The following is a 17,948-nucleotide window of genomic DNA, read 5'->3' on the forward strand; positions in this document are numbered from 1 at the left end:
TTTTTTTTTAACGATTTAAAAATTTTTGTGTAATTTTTTTTAAGCATTTACATTATAAGATTACTTTGACTTAAGCTAGTTGAACCTGTTTAAACATGTCTAAAAGCTACTAAGATTCCAGAATCCTTCTCATTTCGGTATACTGAATTTTTTTTTTTTTTTTTTTCCGTGCTCGTCATCATTCAGGTTCCAGGTGAGTTTGGAGCTGATTCCAATTGATCATGGCCCACACATACATTCAGTTGCATTCAAATCTCTGGAAAATTTACAGTCATCAAGCAGGAAGAAGGAAGAAAACATTGAAAATACATCAAAAAGAAAGTGAACAATGTTCTCCAACTGTAACTCTCAACATCCAGGCAGGTATTTATTTATTTACTGTATTTAGCAGTTGCAGTTACTTTTTAAAAGGCAAATTAAAGAAAAAATGATAGAGCACATTAAAACACTATCACATTTGGTACTTTGGTACAGTGTTGGCATGGAATCAAATGCAGAAGCCAGGCAGGAAAACTCTAAATGTTTTTAATAGGCCAAAGGTTTGAGAATCACAGAAGACGGTAACCCCAAAAAAAAAAAAAAAAACGCAGTAATGGGAATAAAACGGTGAAAAGGCCAACAGGAAACTAACCAACATGCCAAAAAAAAGTCAACTGCTAGATGTACTGTAATTCATGAAAAGACGAGGCATAGTTGAGAAAAGCACAAGAGGAGCTCAGGGTTGACTGAGCACAAGGATGGCACAAGAAGGAATGTCCAAAAAACAGGCCAAACTAAAAGAACAAACAACTACAATTAACAATCACACCTTGGGGCGATTTAAAGTCTCCAATTAATGCGTGTTTTTGGGATGTGGGAGGAAAACCGGAGTGCCCGGAGAAAACCCACACAGGCACGTGGAAAATATCCCAAACTCTACACAGGTGGGGCTGGGATTTGAAACCTGGTTCTCAGAACTGTGAGGACCAGTGCCCTAACCAGTCATCTTAACCCATTGTTCCCTGTTGTAATTGACTTTCACATGCCATGACCCCAGCCTGGGGCCATCCAGGCCATATAAAAAAAGGACTCCATCAAGAATCACACAACAAAAATATATTTTCAGTGCAGAAAGGTATAGAAAGGGTCTGTACATATATATAATAGCTTCCACATTTCCCCAACCTTTTCATCTGAATCACCGCTCTGAGTCTAAATATAGCTTAGAATAAACAACTAATAGGTCATTAATGGAAAGCTATGGGTGATTTTATAAATGAAGAAATGGCAAATCACTTGCTCCTCCGGCTGCTTTTTCTCCTAATTTAGCTTTCTTCACCCCTGTGGCCCTCCATCACATGGCCGTCCTCCTCCCCGTGCTGGTGACTCTCAGGCCTCTTCCTCCTGGCCCTGAGTGAGTCAGCTCCCTGGGCTCCAGCATCCTGGCATTCGGCCTCCATGTCCTCCGCGCCACACTCATTCACCAGTTGCTCCTCTTCATCTTTTTCGTCATCCTCCTCGCTTCTCTCCGAATCTGACTCATCGGAGTTGCCTTCTTCCAGGTAGCGATAACCTTTGACCTACAGACACAAAGCAAATCATTCCTGCTGTATAATGATAGAAATTAGTCTGCACGATTACACAACACCGCGTACACATTTCGTTTGCTACACTCCGCTCCGGATACACACCCAGCTCCTCTCACAAACACATATAGTAGCGGCGTTATGCTGTAGGTACACTTGTAGGTACATTAGCTTTAGTCACGCACATAAAACGTTTGGCGAGAATACATTGGGAACATCATTCCAGGCGCGATCTCTATGCCCAGGAACATTCAGAAATTCGGAGTGTTATTGGAGTCTGCCATTTGGTACAGGCATAATTGACATATTCAATATGGCGGACGCGCTGATTTAAAAGTACCTCTACTTACGAAATTAATCCATCCCATTTTGTAACGTGAATTTTTCGTAAGTAGAAGCTCATTCTACATATAAATTGCCTAATCAGTTCCAAGTCCACCCCTGCCAAAAATAAGCATTCAATGCACATAATGTAAAGAATGATTAAAATAATATATGTTCATTTAGATTTGGTGTGGGGTGACTACGTGAAGAGAAGGGTGAGTGACAAGTAAAAGGCATCGTGAGGGACGGAGGAGGCAAACGTTTTGACAGCTGAGAGAAAACATACGTACGGATGTATAAACACAGTACCACCTAATTCCACTAAAGTTTCCTGTGTCCCATGCTGATGAAAGATGAATAAACTTGCAAAAAACAAACAAAAAACTCACAAAAAAGTTGTACTTTTCCAATGTGCGCTAGCGTGATTCGGTGACACCCGAGTCTCCAAGAGAACGCAAAGCATCATGGGTAAAGATGTACATCCCCCCCCCCGAGCCAATGGGATGCCAGGTAGATGCTACGGCAATAGCCAATGGGGAAGCAGCTCTATCGTGCCACTTTGAAACCAAGATACAGGATGTTTACATTCGGGGGAGTTTGAGGGCTGCGAATCCAGCGGCTATTTTTTCCTTTGGTATCCTGAATTTCCTTCGTAACTAGAGACGATATTTTTCTGAATAGGTGACTTTTTTGTCCCACGAGATGTTCGTAAATAGCGGTACCGCTGTATTTTAATTTTTCTCTTTCTTTTACATGTTTATGAGCTGTTTAGTTTTCTTCATTTTAACCCTTACCAGGCAGGGGTTCCAAATTTGCAACAGGTTTAATATAATCGAAAATTTCAAGTCCAGAGTATAATTTTCTGAAAGTATCAGATTTTTCTCTCTGCAAAATGTTATTTGGTCCAGAGAGGGTTAAAGTCCTTTTAATAATGTATAACACATTGAGTTGCCTTGTGTATGAAATACGCTGTACTAAAAAAATGCTTTGCTTTGTCTCAGGGAGCAGTGAGAGCGTCAGACTGAATTTGTGAACATACCCAGACACCGAGGCAAAGCTAGGATTGGTCTGTGACTGGCTGACGTCAAGACAGGAAGCAGTCTCTCTACCATAAAGGAATATGACCATAAATTTCAGCTGCGTGGGGGAAGAGCTGAGAGCTGAACATTCAACAACCTCGTTGTTTGTCTTTGTGTTTTTGAATAAATTGTTCAACTTTTTATCCAGCTCACTTTGGTCTTTCTGTCTGGAATCACTTAACTTTAAACTGTCATGAATTCTTTCTTTTTTTTTTTTTCCCAGAAACAGTCAACCTTTCTTTGGTTAAAAAATAAAACTTGTATTTTACTACATTCCTGTGTAAGAGATTTACAGCTGGTCTGATCACCTTGTGCCTTGGTCGAGGGATGCGGGGCAGCCTATGACGCTCTTTCTTGGCTATGCGGCGCTCCATCACCCAGTAGCAGTAGCAGGCTAGCAGTAAAGTCACTAACAGGATGGCGAGTTTAGCCTTTATTGAGTGAGGAGAAAGAAAGTATTAAAATTAGACATTTCATTTACTGCACATGCCACTCTTAATGCGTTTTATCCAGGCTCTTCATACAGCACAAATTTTACAAATTGATTTTAAATGTGTTGTTTTATCCGTTGACGTGCCAAAAAGGTTTTAGAGGGTGAAAAAAAAAAATATTTGAAAATGGCCTGCAACATATTTGGGAAAAATGGTGTGTAAATGCTGAAAACCTCCCAACTGATCAGTAGGTACACAACATCAAATTCGAAACCCCACACAGGCAAAGAAAGGGTATTTAGATGATCCAAATAGTGTTTCTGACAACGTGATTACCCCCCCCCCCCCCCACTATTAGCCTGGCTTTCACATGGCAGCACTTTTAGAAAGCACAGCATCGATAACCAATGAAATGATTTCAAAGAATTCTGGGTGGAATTTATCGTCGTCCTTATCATGTCTCGTCAGGATACAGGCAGAACAGAATTTGAAAACAGAACACCCCACCTGTGGTACGACCACTACTTTTAGTATTCTTGTAACTGTTTAAGACATTTATTCATTTGGAAATCAAGAGATTACTCATTTCCCTTTTCTACCATTTACCACATTTGTCTATAACACCACCGAAACTAACTCTTATTACAACTGTGGGAATTAATTTATGTAGACTTGGTAACTCTGATGAAAAAAAATACCGTTCACCAAAATTCCCTATTTGTGGGGGAAAGGGGTCAGACTGGACGGAGAATTTTTGAAAGAAAGAAATTCAATTTTTTCAAGATGATGCACAGAGACGATAACAACAACAATTCTCTCAAAGACGACCATGGGTGCGCAATATGTCACTTCTCGAAACCTGGAAACCCATTTCACATTCCTCCTGGCTGCTGCTGCTTTTCCCACCCTATACTTTCAGACCCCCAGCTCTCAGAAATCACTCAGTCAATCAATCAAGATCTCATAGCTCATCATCAGGACAATAAATACGAAAGAAATAAAGTTCAGTACAGTAAAGTATTTTGTAGTTCCCACCACTATTAAACAGTCACGTACCCTCATCGGCAACTCTGACCATAGGTAGACTACAAAGATGGCAATGGCCTGCAACCAGTGATAGATTGTGTAGACAAAGTCGAGACGCTCTTTCTCCTCAGCATACAAAATACCAAGCAAGACTGAAACACAGACACACACACACACAAGAAGATACGTACTTTGTGGTAAAACATAGACAATGTACACACAACTACATCTCAGGTGCCACTTACTGCTGACTCCGGTCTTGTTTAGGGCCGTACCAAGCCCCCACAGGATAGAAATCACCAGAAGAGGGCCCTCGTACTTCATGTTTTGAGGTACTGGGCAAAACACCATGAGTACCACCAACAGTACCCACTGCACAGCAGCTCCTCCTGCCAGACACACCCACCGCGGGAGTCTTAAGAGGCCAAGGGACAGGGAAGAGAAGATGGAGCAGGAGAGTCCATAGACCACAATCAAGAGCCACAGTTTTTGTAGGCCCAAAGCACATACGCCATAGGACTGTTTGGAGAGAAACAATTAATAAATACAGTAAATATACCTGAGTATCAGCTCCATCGAGTACAGTGGGACCTTGACTTGCAAATACCAAAACTGACAACTGTTCTTTTTTTTCAGGTCATAGGCCAGGACTCTGTAATTATTTTATGATTATTATTATTTTGCTTTTAGCGATGAGCAAAAACTTGACTTGCAAGCGAGTTTCAAGACAACGCACCACTAGTTGGCCACCAGATGGCAGTAGCTAACATAACAAACTCACGCTCAGTCCAAGTGGTTACCTCACAATCAGTCTGTTGTGTTTTGTGGTTGAACCTTTTTTGGGGGGAGGGGTGAAGGTATTCGACTAATTTCTCTTCTCTAACCGTCGGCCCTAAGCATGCACGTGTACAGACATTTTTTCAGTTGTTAGTTGTACGTTTTTCTGAAGTGCCATACTTTACGGTACTATTTTCCATCCATCCATTTTTTTCGCCGCTTACCCTCACAAGGGTCGTATCCCAGGTGTCAACGGGCAGGTGATGGGGTACAACCTGAACTGGCTACCAGACAATCACAGGGTACATAGAGAAAGACAACAGGTGCACTCACAATCACACCTCGGGGCAATTTAGAGTCTCCAATTAATGTTGCATGTTTTTGGGATGTGGGAGGAAACCGGAGAGCCCGGAGAAAACCCACGCAGGCACGGGGAGAACATGCAAACTCCACACAGGTGGGTCCAGGTTGAACCCGGGACCTCAGAAGAGTGAGACCAATGCTTTCCAGCTGAGGCATCGTACAGTCTGCGGTACTACAGTACAATTTTACTTAATAAAAAAAAAAGTTCCCAAAAATGTTGTTTTTCAGGGTGTTGAAATGGATTACCGTAATAGCATTTCTTTTGTTCCAATCATGAAAGTCGGTTTGAAAACCAAGCGATTTGAACTACGAGCATGGAACGACTTAAACTATTAAGTCGAGGTACCACTGTATAACCTAAATTAGTTCGCAGTAAAACTGGGTGACGGGGCCGAGTACCAAGGTGAGTCCAGTGATGGCGAAGAGCGTTTCCAATCCACTGTAGATGAAGAACGGGCAGAGAAGCCGCAGTCGTAGTCCCTCAAATGTTTGAAGGGAAGCTGGAAGATGTTTCCCCAGCCAATACTACGGAGGTCGATCTCCTCCGTTGGGCGGTACGCGGCGCCACACAGCACAAGAAACTGAATGAGGAAAAACAGTTGTACAGTATTTCAGACTTGAAAACTGAAAAAAATGAGTGGGAAAAGGACAGAAACAATCAAAATGCATTCAACTGATATTCCCGTAAATGATGTTTAAATCTATTAAACCTCCTTTACTTGCATAAATGTATTATTCATGCAGCAAAATGCAACACTCTTAATAATGTGATTTCCTGTATACAGTATAGTGTAATTATAGATAAATGTGTGCACTTCGAAACAGATTGGCATACTTCCTTAAGTAATACATATTTGCTGTATGACCCAAAGAAGAACAAATAACATCATGTCATTATTGACCAATCCAAATTTTGTTCTAGTAAAGCATTATGCTTTAAGGCAAAAATAGATCTAAAGATCTGGTTTATTAAAAAAAATAAATCCATCCATCAATTTTCTGAGCTGCTTATTCTCACAAGGGTGCTGGAGCCTATCCCAGCTGTCATCAGGCAGGAGGCGGGGTACACCCTGAACTGGTTGCCAGCCAATCGCCGGGCACATGGAGACTCACAATCACACCTTGGGGAAATTTAGAGTCTCCAATCGATGCACATTTTTGGGATGTGGGAGGAAACCTACGCACGGGCCGGGAATTGAACCCCAGTCCTCAGAACCGTGATGCCACCAATGCTCTAACTAGTTGTTCCACTGTGCCACCAAGAGCCAATAATTCTTTAGTTAAAAGTTTGTTTTTTCCTTTACATGATCCCCTATTGTAGTATTAAAAATAACTAGAAAAAAACAATTACCCACTCAAACAAAAGGAATTATTGAGTGTGTCACAAGTCAAAGCTCTTACGATGATCATTGAAAGGAACGCAAAGCCCATGAGGACGCTCTCCAATATGATTAGCTTCATCGACTCCGGTAGACTTCTCAGCACGGTGGTGTTGAATCCCGGTATCACACCAGTGATTTCGGCCCCTGGTGGGAAGCACAAAATTTAACTGACACCAGCTGGACTACCTGCTCTCGCATGCTATACAGTGACAACTACAAGCAGACACAAATATAGTCATTGAATTCAATTAAAATTGTACACAAAAATGTTCTGTGAGTGAACAAACATTATTAGTTGTCATTCATCCCAAATGTGTTCGACTGGGATGAGGCGAGGAATGATTCTTCAACACCGAACCCATCCGCACATGCCTATACAGTATGCATCTTGTAATGTATAATGTATTGCAATTGTCCACATAAATATATACAGATTATTATTATTTGTTCACACACGGGTATTTTTGGTATGTAATTTCTTATGTCACTTCACATGAGTAGCTCACTGTTATAAGTGAGGGTGGAGTAGAGCAATGTGACTTTACCACAGCTTTTGACGTTGCAGAGAACGTGAGCAGTATCAAGAATGTAGCCGTTGAGGAAGAGCCTCATGGGGAACTCGGCAAAGACGAAGCTCAGCTATTGACAGAGAGAGGGACGACACTCATTAGCCTCATTCGATTATTGATATCAATCAATATCATATAGTGTCAACAATAACACATACAATCTGCCAAAAAAACATCTGCCAGAAATGTCTTTTTTCGTTAAGAATAACTTATTTTTGATCCTCAGAAACATAAATTGGTGAAATATCTTAAATTTCAATGTGTTTCGTTTCAGGGGAAAAAAAATATTTTTTACAATATTATTGGGAATGGATTGGAGCTGTGTTGTTGTTGCCTGTTTTAGTATTTGCTGTACATGAATACATCATCATCATTTTATGTTCAAATAGACTCATTTGTCACTCAATCAACGTGGTCGCTAGTATGTTTTCATCTGTAAGGTTTTAAGTTGGATTTTCTTCTTCTACTTTTCACCGTTTAAAAACGTTTTCGGCTTTGTTTTATGCAATGGTTGCAAAGTTTGAACATGCTATTATCTTGGCTGGTAATGATACTGTAATTTGCACAGGAGTGAAGCAGAGTCAACTTGGAAATGTTGTTTAGGTTTTATGCATGTCTAGTAAATTTCAACCGTTGTTCCGTGAGTGGTGGATGGACTCACGTGGAAGATGACACTGAACACGGCCTGGAAGATGATGATGTATTTATGGCACGCTCCCTTTGGAATCTTCTTCTGCTCCTGTACATGCTCTTCCTTATAGTTGACATATTCATAATACTGCTGTGCCATCCTGTGTGTGTGATGTGACAGTATGACTTGTCACAAACAACTTCTTTTTTTTTTTTTTTTTTACACAGTGCTTCTCAAACCTTTAACACCAATTACCACCATAATGAACACTATTCAAAAACATACATAATACATACTGTAATTTCCGGCCTATAAGCCGCGACTTTTTTCCCCACACGCTTTCAACCCTGCGGTTCATGCGGTGATGCGATTAATTTCTGCGTTTTTTTCTAACAGTCGCAGGGGGGCACTCGAGCGGAAAAGGTAAGAGTGTGACCGGTGGAATATATGTGCCGAGGAAGTGACTTTTACTAGTCCAGCCCTGTTAGCGCTGTGCTATCGTGTGACTGCCGTGTCTCAGTGAGTTTTACCAGTATGTTGTTGTTTTTTTTTTAACCGGCCCTAGCATTAGCATTAGTACGGCGGCATTAGTGCAGCGGAGCTAGCGTTAAGCTCTCTGTATACCGTCTTTCTTTGTAAATATCTTGTGTTTCATTGTCGGTTTCAATGTGCGCAGTTGCGGGTTTCACACGACTGCAGCCTATGTGTGTACTGAATGGTATTTCCTATACAAATGTACTCGGTGAGGCTTGTAACAAGGTGCGCTCTGTCGGCCGGGAATGGATAGGTTTCCATTTGCGCCATCTTTTGTGTTATAGAGGTCAGAGAACACAGGTGATAGGTGAAGCGTGAAGTTTTTTTCTACCGTCAATTTATCCGATTGGTCTAAGGACTGTCCTGAAGCATCCATCCATTTTTTTAGCCACCTATCCTCACGAGGGTCGCGGGAGTGCTGGAGCCTATCCCAGCTATCGTCAATCCCATCGCTACCGTCGACAATGTTGCCGCTGCAACATTATATTCAGTTTAATTAGCTTCAATACAGCAACCACCTATCCGAAACAATGCATGTCGAAATCTCATTTCAGTAATATAATTTTTATGAGGTAATAGTTTGCTGTGCAAATGTTGGCATGTTATGATTCTGCACGCACTCACCTTGTGATGTAATTACCGAGGGAGGCCCAGAGTGGCACAATGGCCACACCGATGGCAACAGCAGATGGAACCAAGGTGTAGTAGCGCTCCCAGTAATTGGTAGAAACAAAAAATGCATAGATTCCTGAAGCCAGAAACATCATCCATTTTGTTCCCAGAAACCTTAGATCACAACATTAAGTTATAAGGGTTTAGGAAGATACCATTGTCTGATTTAAAGAATAGTTGAGCGTGTTTGTCTACCTGATGAGAATGGGCGTGTACAACAGGCCTAGTGTGGGTGTGACGTTTATTCCCCTCAGCATTTTCCGATCAATGTCCTCTAGACCGAGGTTGCTGTACTTGACTTCCCGATAAGTCATATCATAATGAAGGATCAGCTGCATCTGTAGTAACCCTGCAGAATGCGCACGGCGAATCATACAATTGAATTTGTGGCCGTGTTCGGAGATTCTGCCTTCCTTTCTCACCCATGTACACGCCGTATATAATCATGGCTCCGATGCTGGCCGCAAGAACATTCTTGATGACTCCAAACCGCTTCCTCCTGTAGTATTTTCTCTCTTCCTCCTCCTCGTTGTATTCTGCCTGTGGACCCAAAAACTCCTCCATCTATGGGAAACAGTAGTTAAATGTGAGCAAATCACAAGAGTCAATGTAGAATCATGTCACCTGCAAGTAGGAATGAGTTACCCATACCCAATGCCTGATTCATTTTTATAAAATACTGCGCATTCGAAAGCTCACCTGGCCCTGCATGTTGTTTTCTTCCCCCACAGCCAGCATTTCATTTGCGTCACCATTAGCGAGCGGTACGATCTGATTCGGATCTTTGAACTCCTCCTCCGCATTCATGGCCGCTATCTGGTGACCAGAACGAGTACAACACCAATTTCATCTCATCTAGGAAATGAACATCTTTATTTAACAATAGAGGTACTGTGTATACCGTGTGAAATCCCAAACATTTAGTTGATATCAGGGTAATTCATTTTTCATCGTTTCGATCTGAGAGATTGATAGAATACCCAAACACGCATAAGGTATGTCCTGAAGCATCCATCCATTCATCCATCCGTCCATTTTCTTAGCCACTTATCCTCATGAGGGTCACGGGAGTGCTGTAGCCTATCCCAGCTATTGTCAATCCCATCGCTATCGTCGACAAGAGGCGGGGTACACCTTCGACTGGTCGCCAGGCAATTATCCGGCACATACAAACAAAAAAAATCATTCACACCTTTGGGCCATTTAGAGTCTTTAATCAACCTCCAATGCATATTTTGGGCATGGGAAGGAAGAAGAGGTATCTGGAGAAAACCCACGGAGACACAGGTTGATTATGAAATTTCTCACAGGCGGGCCCGGGATTTGAAGTCTGGTCTTCAGAACTATGAGCCAGATGTGCTAACCAGGCGGTCACCGTGCCCCCGTAACCAGAGTAATACTATATAAAATAAAGTAGTTTTTTTTGTTTTGATGCTATGATAGTCAATGTTTTATTCAGTATTTTTTTTCAAGTGTCTGTGACTATCCGCCACACGGCTGCCCCAAACACAGGGTGAATAAAAACATGACACTTTATTATTGTTAATGATTGTAAATAGAACAAGAAAAACTTTAGAACAAGTCAGGCATTTTAAAATGTGTAAATTGTTCTATTCTGGAATGCCCCATATCCAGTAGTCGATACAGTACAGATGACTGTAAATGTAATTTTCCCTTGAATGATCATTAATGTATGTTTTTAAATCGATTTTCAAATCAAGTTGAGGTTTTTATCTTAGTTAACAATGACTGATTACATAATCTGATAACCTCCTTATGCCAGCAATTTCATATGACCTTCATAGAGTATACTGAGCGATTGAAAGTACCATGTTGTCTTGACATTCATGTCGAGGGCTCGAGAGAGTATATGGGTAGAAATTTTTTTTGAATAAAAATCACACTACTCTGGGATGACTAACATGCTGCCGTTAGTCTGCGGGGGTTTTGTGGGTACCTGATAACTTGCCATTAATATCAACAGGACTCCATGCGAGTTTGACTGGTTTTAGGTCAGTGCTCTGAGCGAGTCCTTCCACACAAAACCCATTCATGCATGCCTGCATGGACATTGCTTTGAGCACTGGTGCACAGTAAGTGGTGCTGAAACAGTTCCCACGAGGATGAAAGCATGTACAATTGACCCCTCCGTGGATGTTGCGCAATCCGTGTCACTGCCCAATCAGAGGCCAGAGATCTGCATAATCTCGGACTCAAATCTCAGACAACGCTGGCTGGATGGTCCAGTATAGCTTCTGTTGGCGTTTTATCGCGTATTTGGGTTCTTTAAAAATAGATATGGTTAAGAGGTGTAGTTACGGACTTTGTAATAGTGACGACAGGTATCCTGAAAGGCTAATTGGTGGAGTTCAATTCGTACCCTTTCCAAAATCGAAGACCCAGTACGAAAAATGTCTTTGATGGATCAAACTTTGTGTAAGACCGCATCATCAACTGAATCCATCTCAAATCAACCGGAACAGAAGACCGAGTACGAAAAATGTCTTCGATGGATCAAACTTTGTGTAAGACCGCATCATCAACTGAATCCATCTCAAATCAACCGGAACAGAAGACCGAGTACGAAAAATGTCTTTGATGGATAAAACTTTGAGGAAGACCGCATGATCAACTGATTCCATCAACCGGAACAGATATGTTTGCACGAAGGTAAGCCCTATATTTGATTTTCAATACATGTCTCATATAAATGAATTAGCAGTTCTTCGCTTGCATAACATAGCTAAGTGTGAATGATTGACACACTTGATCTGTGTTGAGCGATATTTTGCGATGATCTGACTGCACAAACGTGTCTCTGTTCGGCGGTGAGCTAGGCTCAACCGGACTAGCAGTCCTAAAAGCCTTCGACGTGCACCCAGACACCAAGACTGAAGGAAGGATGTTTGAGGACACTAAAGTAGTGATTGTCGTACTCGGTCGGGACTTACGTAGGTTTGGCACTAATTCAAGGATAATTATTGAGGGGAACGCGTGATGTTACACAAAGAAAACGAGAGAAACAACTCGTAAATCAAGCCTCGCCTTCTTTTCCTTCATACGGTGGTTCACAAACTGCTATACAGATACATATACAGATTCTGCACACAAGTGTGATATGTAACACGAAAATAGGAAACTATCAATGACGAATTCGTCTTTGGGTTATAATATATTATATTATGTGGCTTCTCGGTCTTCCTCTGACTCTGGAAAGATGTCGCACTAATATCAATGGTTTCTCCGTCGATATGCATGTAAATACCATTGAAATACCCCTCCCTGAAATACTTGAACCCTGCTGTCTGCTTTTCAACGATATTTCACTGTTAGCTAAGAATGCGAGTGAGAAATCAGCCGGTAAATCGGACTGTTTCACACTATTCCTTTCTTGCTGCGCCGATATTTTTCCTAATTGTTTGTCTGACGTCAGCGCACGTGGCGTGACGTCACTTCAGGAGGCGTGGTTAAGTGCCCTGTACGGAGGGGTCAATTGTTCAAATTGGGTCTTTGAGAAGATGAAGACTTCAGATTTAATGGAGAGTATGCAGTGCGATTAATACAGAACAAATTTTCCGACTGAGCGTTTGATGCTTTTTTGTGCATTACAATTTTCATTCTGTGGAAGTAAATATGTGCCACCAGGATTTGAATTAAAAATGCAATTGAAAATTTTATGTTGTGAAATTCACGTTCACGCTTTCTTAGTCACGTGACGTCACATACCGAGAAAGCGTAACTGGATCGGCTGAGTGTTGGGTTATGACCTGAAGTAACCTTGCCTTCTAAACACTGAATTTAGACGATGAAATTCAGACAGCCAGTTGAATCTCAGGAGACTGAAAATATTGCGGTTGAATTTTAAAGGTTCATGTTTTTTATATGGCGAATTTGTTAACATTGAAAAGTTAAACTTATTGAAAATGTGATCACTTTGAAATAAAAATATGAATTTTACTACATAAAATTTTCAGTGGCATTTTAAAATCAAATCAAATTCAGAATAAATATGGTGGCATATATTTACTTCCATATTAGTCTACCTTCCTAGTCATTCAAGTTTATTCTTACTTCTCTATGCAACTTCCCCATTGTAACGAATTGCGTTATTCTCTAGTCTAGGCAGTGGCTTCACTCAAAACGGCTGCAAACGCTCAAATTCTCAACATTATGTTATTTCTTTGTCGTTAACGTTGATAACAGTGCCTACAACACGGCGCTACTGAAATTTCAAACATCTAAACTTGGTAAGGCAACAAAAAGCATACCACTGTTATGACTAGTTCATCTTTTAATCACCAACGTTACCTTTGATTTAGCATAAACTGTTTCGTATTGTCTCTAAAATGGAAATTGGTTGCGTTCAAGATAAGCATTCATGTACGCGTTTTTATTCTTTCAAATCCAGATATTCGCTAACACGGAGAATTGTTGAAACTTGCAACAGAGTAAAAGCCACTTACCACATCTGACACACTCGTGTCGTGTTTACGGAGGGTGAGAGAGGGTCGTCCAGTGTCCACCTGTGGTACTCAAAGCACCAGCACTGAGCCTCTGGCCATACGTAGGCGTTTTCGACTTTCCTTTTCCAATGCGCGAGTACTGGTATCAAATAAATGGGGAGTTTCGAGGGGAACAGAAAGTAAGTCACTTTGCTTCAGTTCCTCCCCATCAGCTCGCGTTTGTCTTAAAGGTACAGGCGCACATCACTAATCTTAAAAAAAAATAAAATAAAAAAAAGTGGATAGCGCATATGCATCGAGCGTTTTGTCTATTGGTTGAAGCCAATTGGCTGCCATCTTGGTACTCTCAAAATATAGTTTACAGGTTGGTTTCTGGTGGTTTTTTTTTTTCTCAAATTTTGGCACGTAGAATTAAAACTGGTCGCGTGATCTTTATATTTTTTCAGTTCTGGTAACATGAAGGATTTTTTTAATTCGACTTGGTAAGCCAAAATAGGCTAAGTGCAAAGGAAAGACGTATAACACCGTGACTACCAAGAAATGTTGTACATTACCTACGACCAATTTCCGTGACGTTAACTTTTCCCAAAATATGCTGTGAAGCACTATCATCATAACAGCAAAAAACTAAGCATTTTTTTTTTGTCATAAAACATTCAATTTTAAGTCAATCAGTTGGATATATTTTTGGAAATAAGGACTCGCAACGGGGAAATGCATGCTAAACGCATTGTTTGTTGTCCCTGCAACGTCCTATTTTGGACAAAATTTAAACTTGTTTCCTCGCATTTGAAAATCAAATTCAATTTGCAGAGTTCTGTATTATGAAATTTATCAAAAATCTCACAGAACATGTGTTTTCTTGCTTATCCACTGACGAAGTTTGGGAAAATATTTACATCACTTTTTCGCGAAAAACCGTCATCCTATAAAGGTGAAGCAGAGAGTGAACAGTACTACCGTCAAGAAAACTTTGTTCAAGTGAATAAACTCATCAGAAAATAAACCCTTTACAAACGAACGTTAACGGTGTTAAAGTAAATCTTTCCACCTTACTTGTGGAATGTTTTCTCACATCCACGAAACTGGCTGTCCTGCACAAGTCGGCATGGTTGTTTTGGGAGTGTCAAGATGGCGGATGGCGACTTCAGTTCCGGTAGCCAATGAGCTATCCAGTTTTTTTTTTTTTTTTTTATAGATCAGTGGTGAACATCTGCTGCTGTCTGCAATAACCACGCTAAAATCCGCCTACGTGCGTATCGACAACGCTCGCTCACTCACTCAAATGATAAGATTGCTTTATTTACGTTAAGAAGATAAACATCTCTGCTGCGCTGATATGCAATTGGAAAGTCTGACAGACTGGGAAAAGACAACACACATTTTAATAAAAAAAAAAAAAAAAACACACACACATGGTGCACAGAAGGACAACAACCTGCACAAGAAGGACAGAGTAAAGTCCATGTGACAATATCCCAACAGGGTAGTTTCAGTGCGTTTCGTGTAGGGCTAATAGGGGGTCCTTTTGTCACAGACATGAACACCTCAACCACCAAGCACATTCTAAATATTCTTTTTGCTTTCAAATATCAAATGTTTCACATTGGATGCACATGATTGCAGTGCTCTGACTTGAGTTCAAACGAAATAGCAAATATTTGTAATGAGCCTTTCAAGGGACCCAATGGAGGCTGAATGACACATGGTTGAAATGTTGAGGATATGAAGTTAGTAGAGGACAAGCCAGCGTTGGCCACCGGCTGATAGCAGCACGGCTTGACAGAGAACGACAGCATGAGGGGAAGTTGTCCTTTGAGGTCTGATCGGCAGGCAAAGTTCCTCGTGAGGGGGGTGCCATTACATAATGTGTTAAACTTCTTAAGATGAACCAGAAAACGGTCTGGATGGTGAACGGTGAGAGTTGTCCAGCTTGCCACCGGAGGTTCGAATAACAGTAGGCCCTGAACTATATAGAGAGCCGTTTGTAACATACTGTATTTGAGAAATAAATGCAGTATAGTCGATGTATGACTGAGCCAAATAAAATATTACAATAATAAAATCCAAACATCCCATAAATTCATTCACTGAACCACTGGGCCTGTTGATTCCACATCCAGAGAGGCTGTTAAGCCTGTTTCTGAAGGATTTTAAGGTGTTCTCAAATTGAAGGTGCACAAAGTGCTCCGACCCTAAAGTACTGTACACAACCCCTGAAAGCGGCCACCAGTTTCTTCCCTGGACCCAAACGAACTTAAATTCTGATGCATTTGATCACAGACATAACCCAAATAAGAATCCACACACACTAATTCCGCTTCCATTATCTTGTCTTAGTCTTCAGCGTTTTCTCCCGTTGTCAGTGTTGCTATCCGCTGCCAACCGCTGCTTTCCTCATCATGTCCTCATCTTGGACCGAGAGCTCTGTTAGCTTGCGTCCCAGCCTCTCGTGGAGGTCCAAGTACTTGGCCACGCAGCGGTCCAGGCACACAGACTCGCCTTTTGTCAGCTCCGCCTCTTTGTAATGTGGGGGCACGCACTTTCTGTGGCAGGCGTTGGTCATTCTGGAAGAAATTATTTGAAGTCTTATTTTTCGAAGTAGGATTTCACATCAAAGTGGCTAACTTAAAAAAAAAAAAAAAAATGTATGACATCTTACTAGTGAGATATATGATGCACGTCAGCAACTCAAATCCTGTTTGTTCATTATAGTTGTCTTTTTATATTGAATATGGTTATTGAAATACTTAAACTTGTTTTATGATGACAGAAAACAAGAACAGTAACGGAAAAATGATTGAGAAACAATGAATTGACATAACATGATTGTTTCGTGGATTTGGAAGGATTTCCTTGATTAAAGTTTCGCTGAAATTGAGTTTGCAATTAACAAGTAGGAATATGTCATGCAGCACAAGGAGGAACATCCAAATATTGCCGTGATTTCCAGTTTTTAATTTAATTTCCATACATATATCTTATGGAGGGGTGGAAGAGTCGGACAAATGGTTAGGGCGATGGCCTCACAGATCTGAGGTTCAGGGTTCAAATTCCGGCACTCTAAATTGCCCATAGGTGTGATTATAAGGGCGACTGTTGGGCGTCGCCATGTGCCCTGCTATTGGCTGGCAACCAGTTAAGGGTGTACCCCGCCTCCTCGCTGATGATAGCTGGGATAGGATCCAGAAATCCCGCGACCCTCGTGAGGATACGGCTCAGAAAATGGCTGAATTGATATTTTATGTAGATCAGGGTTGTACTGGCCCTTTGTTCAATATTTTTGATTGGCTTGATCAGAAAAAGTGGGGTGGAACGATAAACGTGTTAGGACTCGCCACGCCCACATTCCGAGTTCCTACACGGATATTATTAATGAACGGACTTTCTCTATTTGCGAAGATGTCAATTATTTTGTTTTGTGCAATTGTCAATTTCTTATTTTAGCGGAAATGTACGTTCGTTCTCGGTTTTGGAAGGTACTCTAGGCACTCGCGTGTGTAGTTATGTCGAAGCATGTCAACTATAAAGGGTTTTAAGACTTATTTGCAATACGTCTTCATTATCGTGCCTAACTTGTATATTAATAAAACGATAACAGCACTTCAGTCCCAGGGTGTCAAAAACAAGAACCACTGGTTTAACACGTTGAAATTTTCGCTATAGCTACCATTTGTAAGGAATTCCCTCCACGGTCATACTGCAATGGCCCCTATAACTCGTACTGTTTTTCCAACTTCACCTCTAAACAGAGTATGAGATCGTTATTTTAGAGAATGTCCAGAGGATGCCATTGCGGTAGCTAGCTCGCGTTAGCTTATTTCGACTTTACCGGTTGTACATGTCAGCCATCATCTCCACCTCCAGCTCCGCCGCCAGTTGCTGCGCCTTCATGGGGTCCATGACTGCCTTGCAGTGTTGTCCAAACTCGTTCGAACCGCAACTACACAGTCGTGGTTATCTGTTCTATCTGACACACACTAACAAACTTCCTTGCCGGTGAGGCTCTGCGTAACCTTCAAGTCATACGCATACACGTGCATTCAATTTCCGCCATCATTTCCGATGTCAATAAAGTTGAATTCAAGACCACAGGAAATAAAGAGTAGGTGCAGCGCGCCCTCTACTGTGC

General features: G+C 41.3%; 2 protein-coding genes across 2 annotated transcripts; both read right to left on the reverse strand.

Moving 5' to 3' along the window:
• Positions 1-354: 354 nt before the first annotated feature.
• unc93b1 (unc-93 homolog B1, TLR signaling regulator) lies at positions 355-14,886 on the reverse strand. Its single transcript, XM_061830733.1, is given in 15 exon segments — positions 355-1,559; positions 3,277-3,399; positions 4,456-4,577; positions 4,671-4,944; positions 5,965-6,038; positions 6,041-6,146; positions 6,967-7,091; positions 7,493-7,586; positions 8,178-8,307; positions 9,306-9,467; positions 9,549-9,702; positions 9,776-9,917; positions 10,053-10,169; positions 13,817-13,955; positions 14,868-14,886. Coding segments are annotated over 13 exon segments (1,869 nt in total). The 5' UTR covers positions 10,161-10,169; positions 13,817-13,955; positions 14,868-14,886; the 3' UTR covers positions 355-1,304.
• A 211-nt stretch (positions 14,887-15,097) lies between these two features.
• timm10 (translocase of inner mitochondrial membrane 10 homolog (yeast)) lies at positions 15,098-17,870 on the reverse strand. Its single transcript, XM_061828810.1, has 2 exons — positions 17,649-17,870; positions 15,098-16,383 (listed from the first exon to the last, which is right to left on the reverse strand). Exons 1-2 carry the CDS (start codon positions 17,717-17,719, stop codon positions 16,188-16,190), a joined length of 267 nt encoding a protein of 88 aa, XP_061684794.1. The 5' UTR covers positions 17,720-17,870; the 3' UTR covers positions 15,098-16,187.
• Positions 17,871-17,948: the final 78 nt, after the last annotated feature.

The sequence above is a fragment of the Syngnathoides biaculeatus genome, chromosome 9 (genome assembly GCF_019802595.1).
Source record: "Syngnathoides biaculeatus isolate LvHL_M chromosome 9, ASM1980259v1, whole genome shotgun sequence".
Taxonomy (NCBI): domain Eukaryota; kingdom Metazoa; phylum Chordata; class Actinopteri; order Syngnathiformes; family Syngnathidae; genus Syngnathoides; species Syngnathoides biaculeatus.

Excerpts from the sequence above, each read along its gene's own strand:
- timm10 (XM_061828810.1), bottom strand. The coding sequence starts at position 17,719 with ATGGACCCCATGAAGGCGCAGCAACTGGCGGCGGAGCTGGAGGTGGAG. Across the intron at positions 16,384-17,648 it reads ATGGCTGACATGTACAACCG|AATGACCAACGCCTGCCACA; the intron begins GTAAAGTCGAAA and ends AATTTCTTCCAG.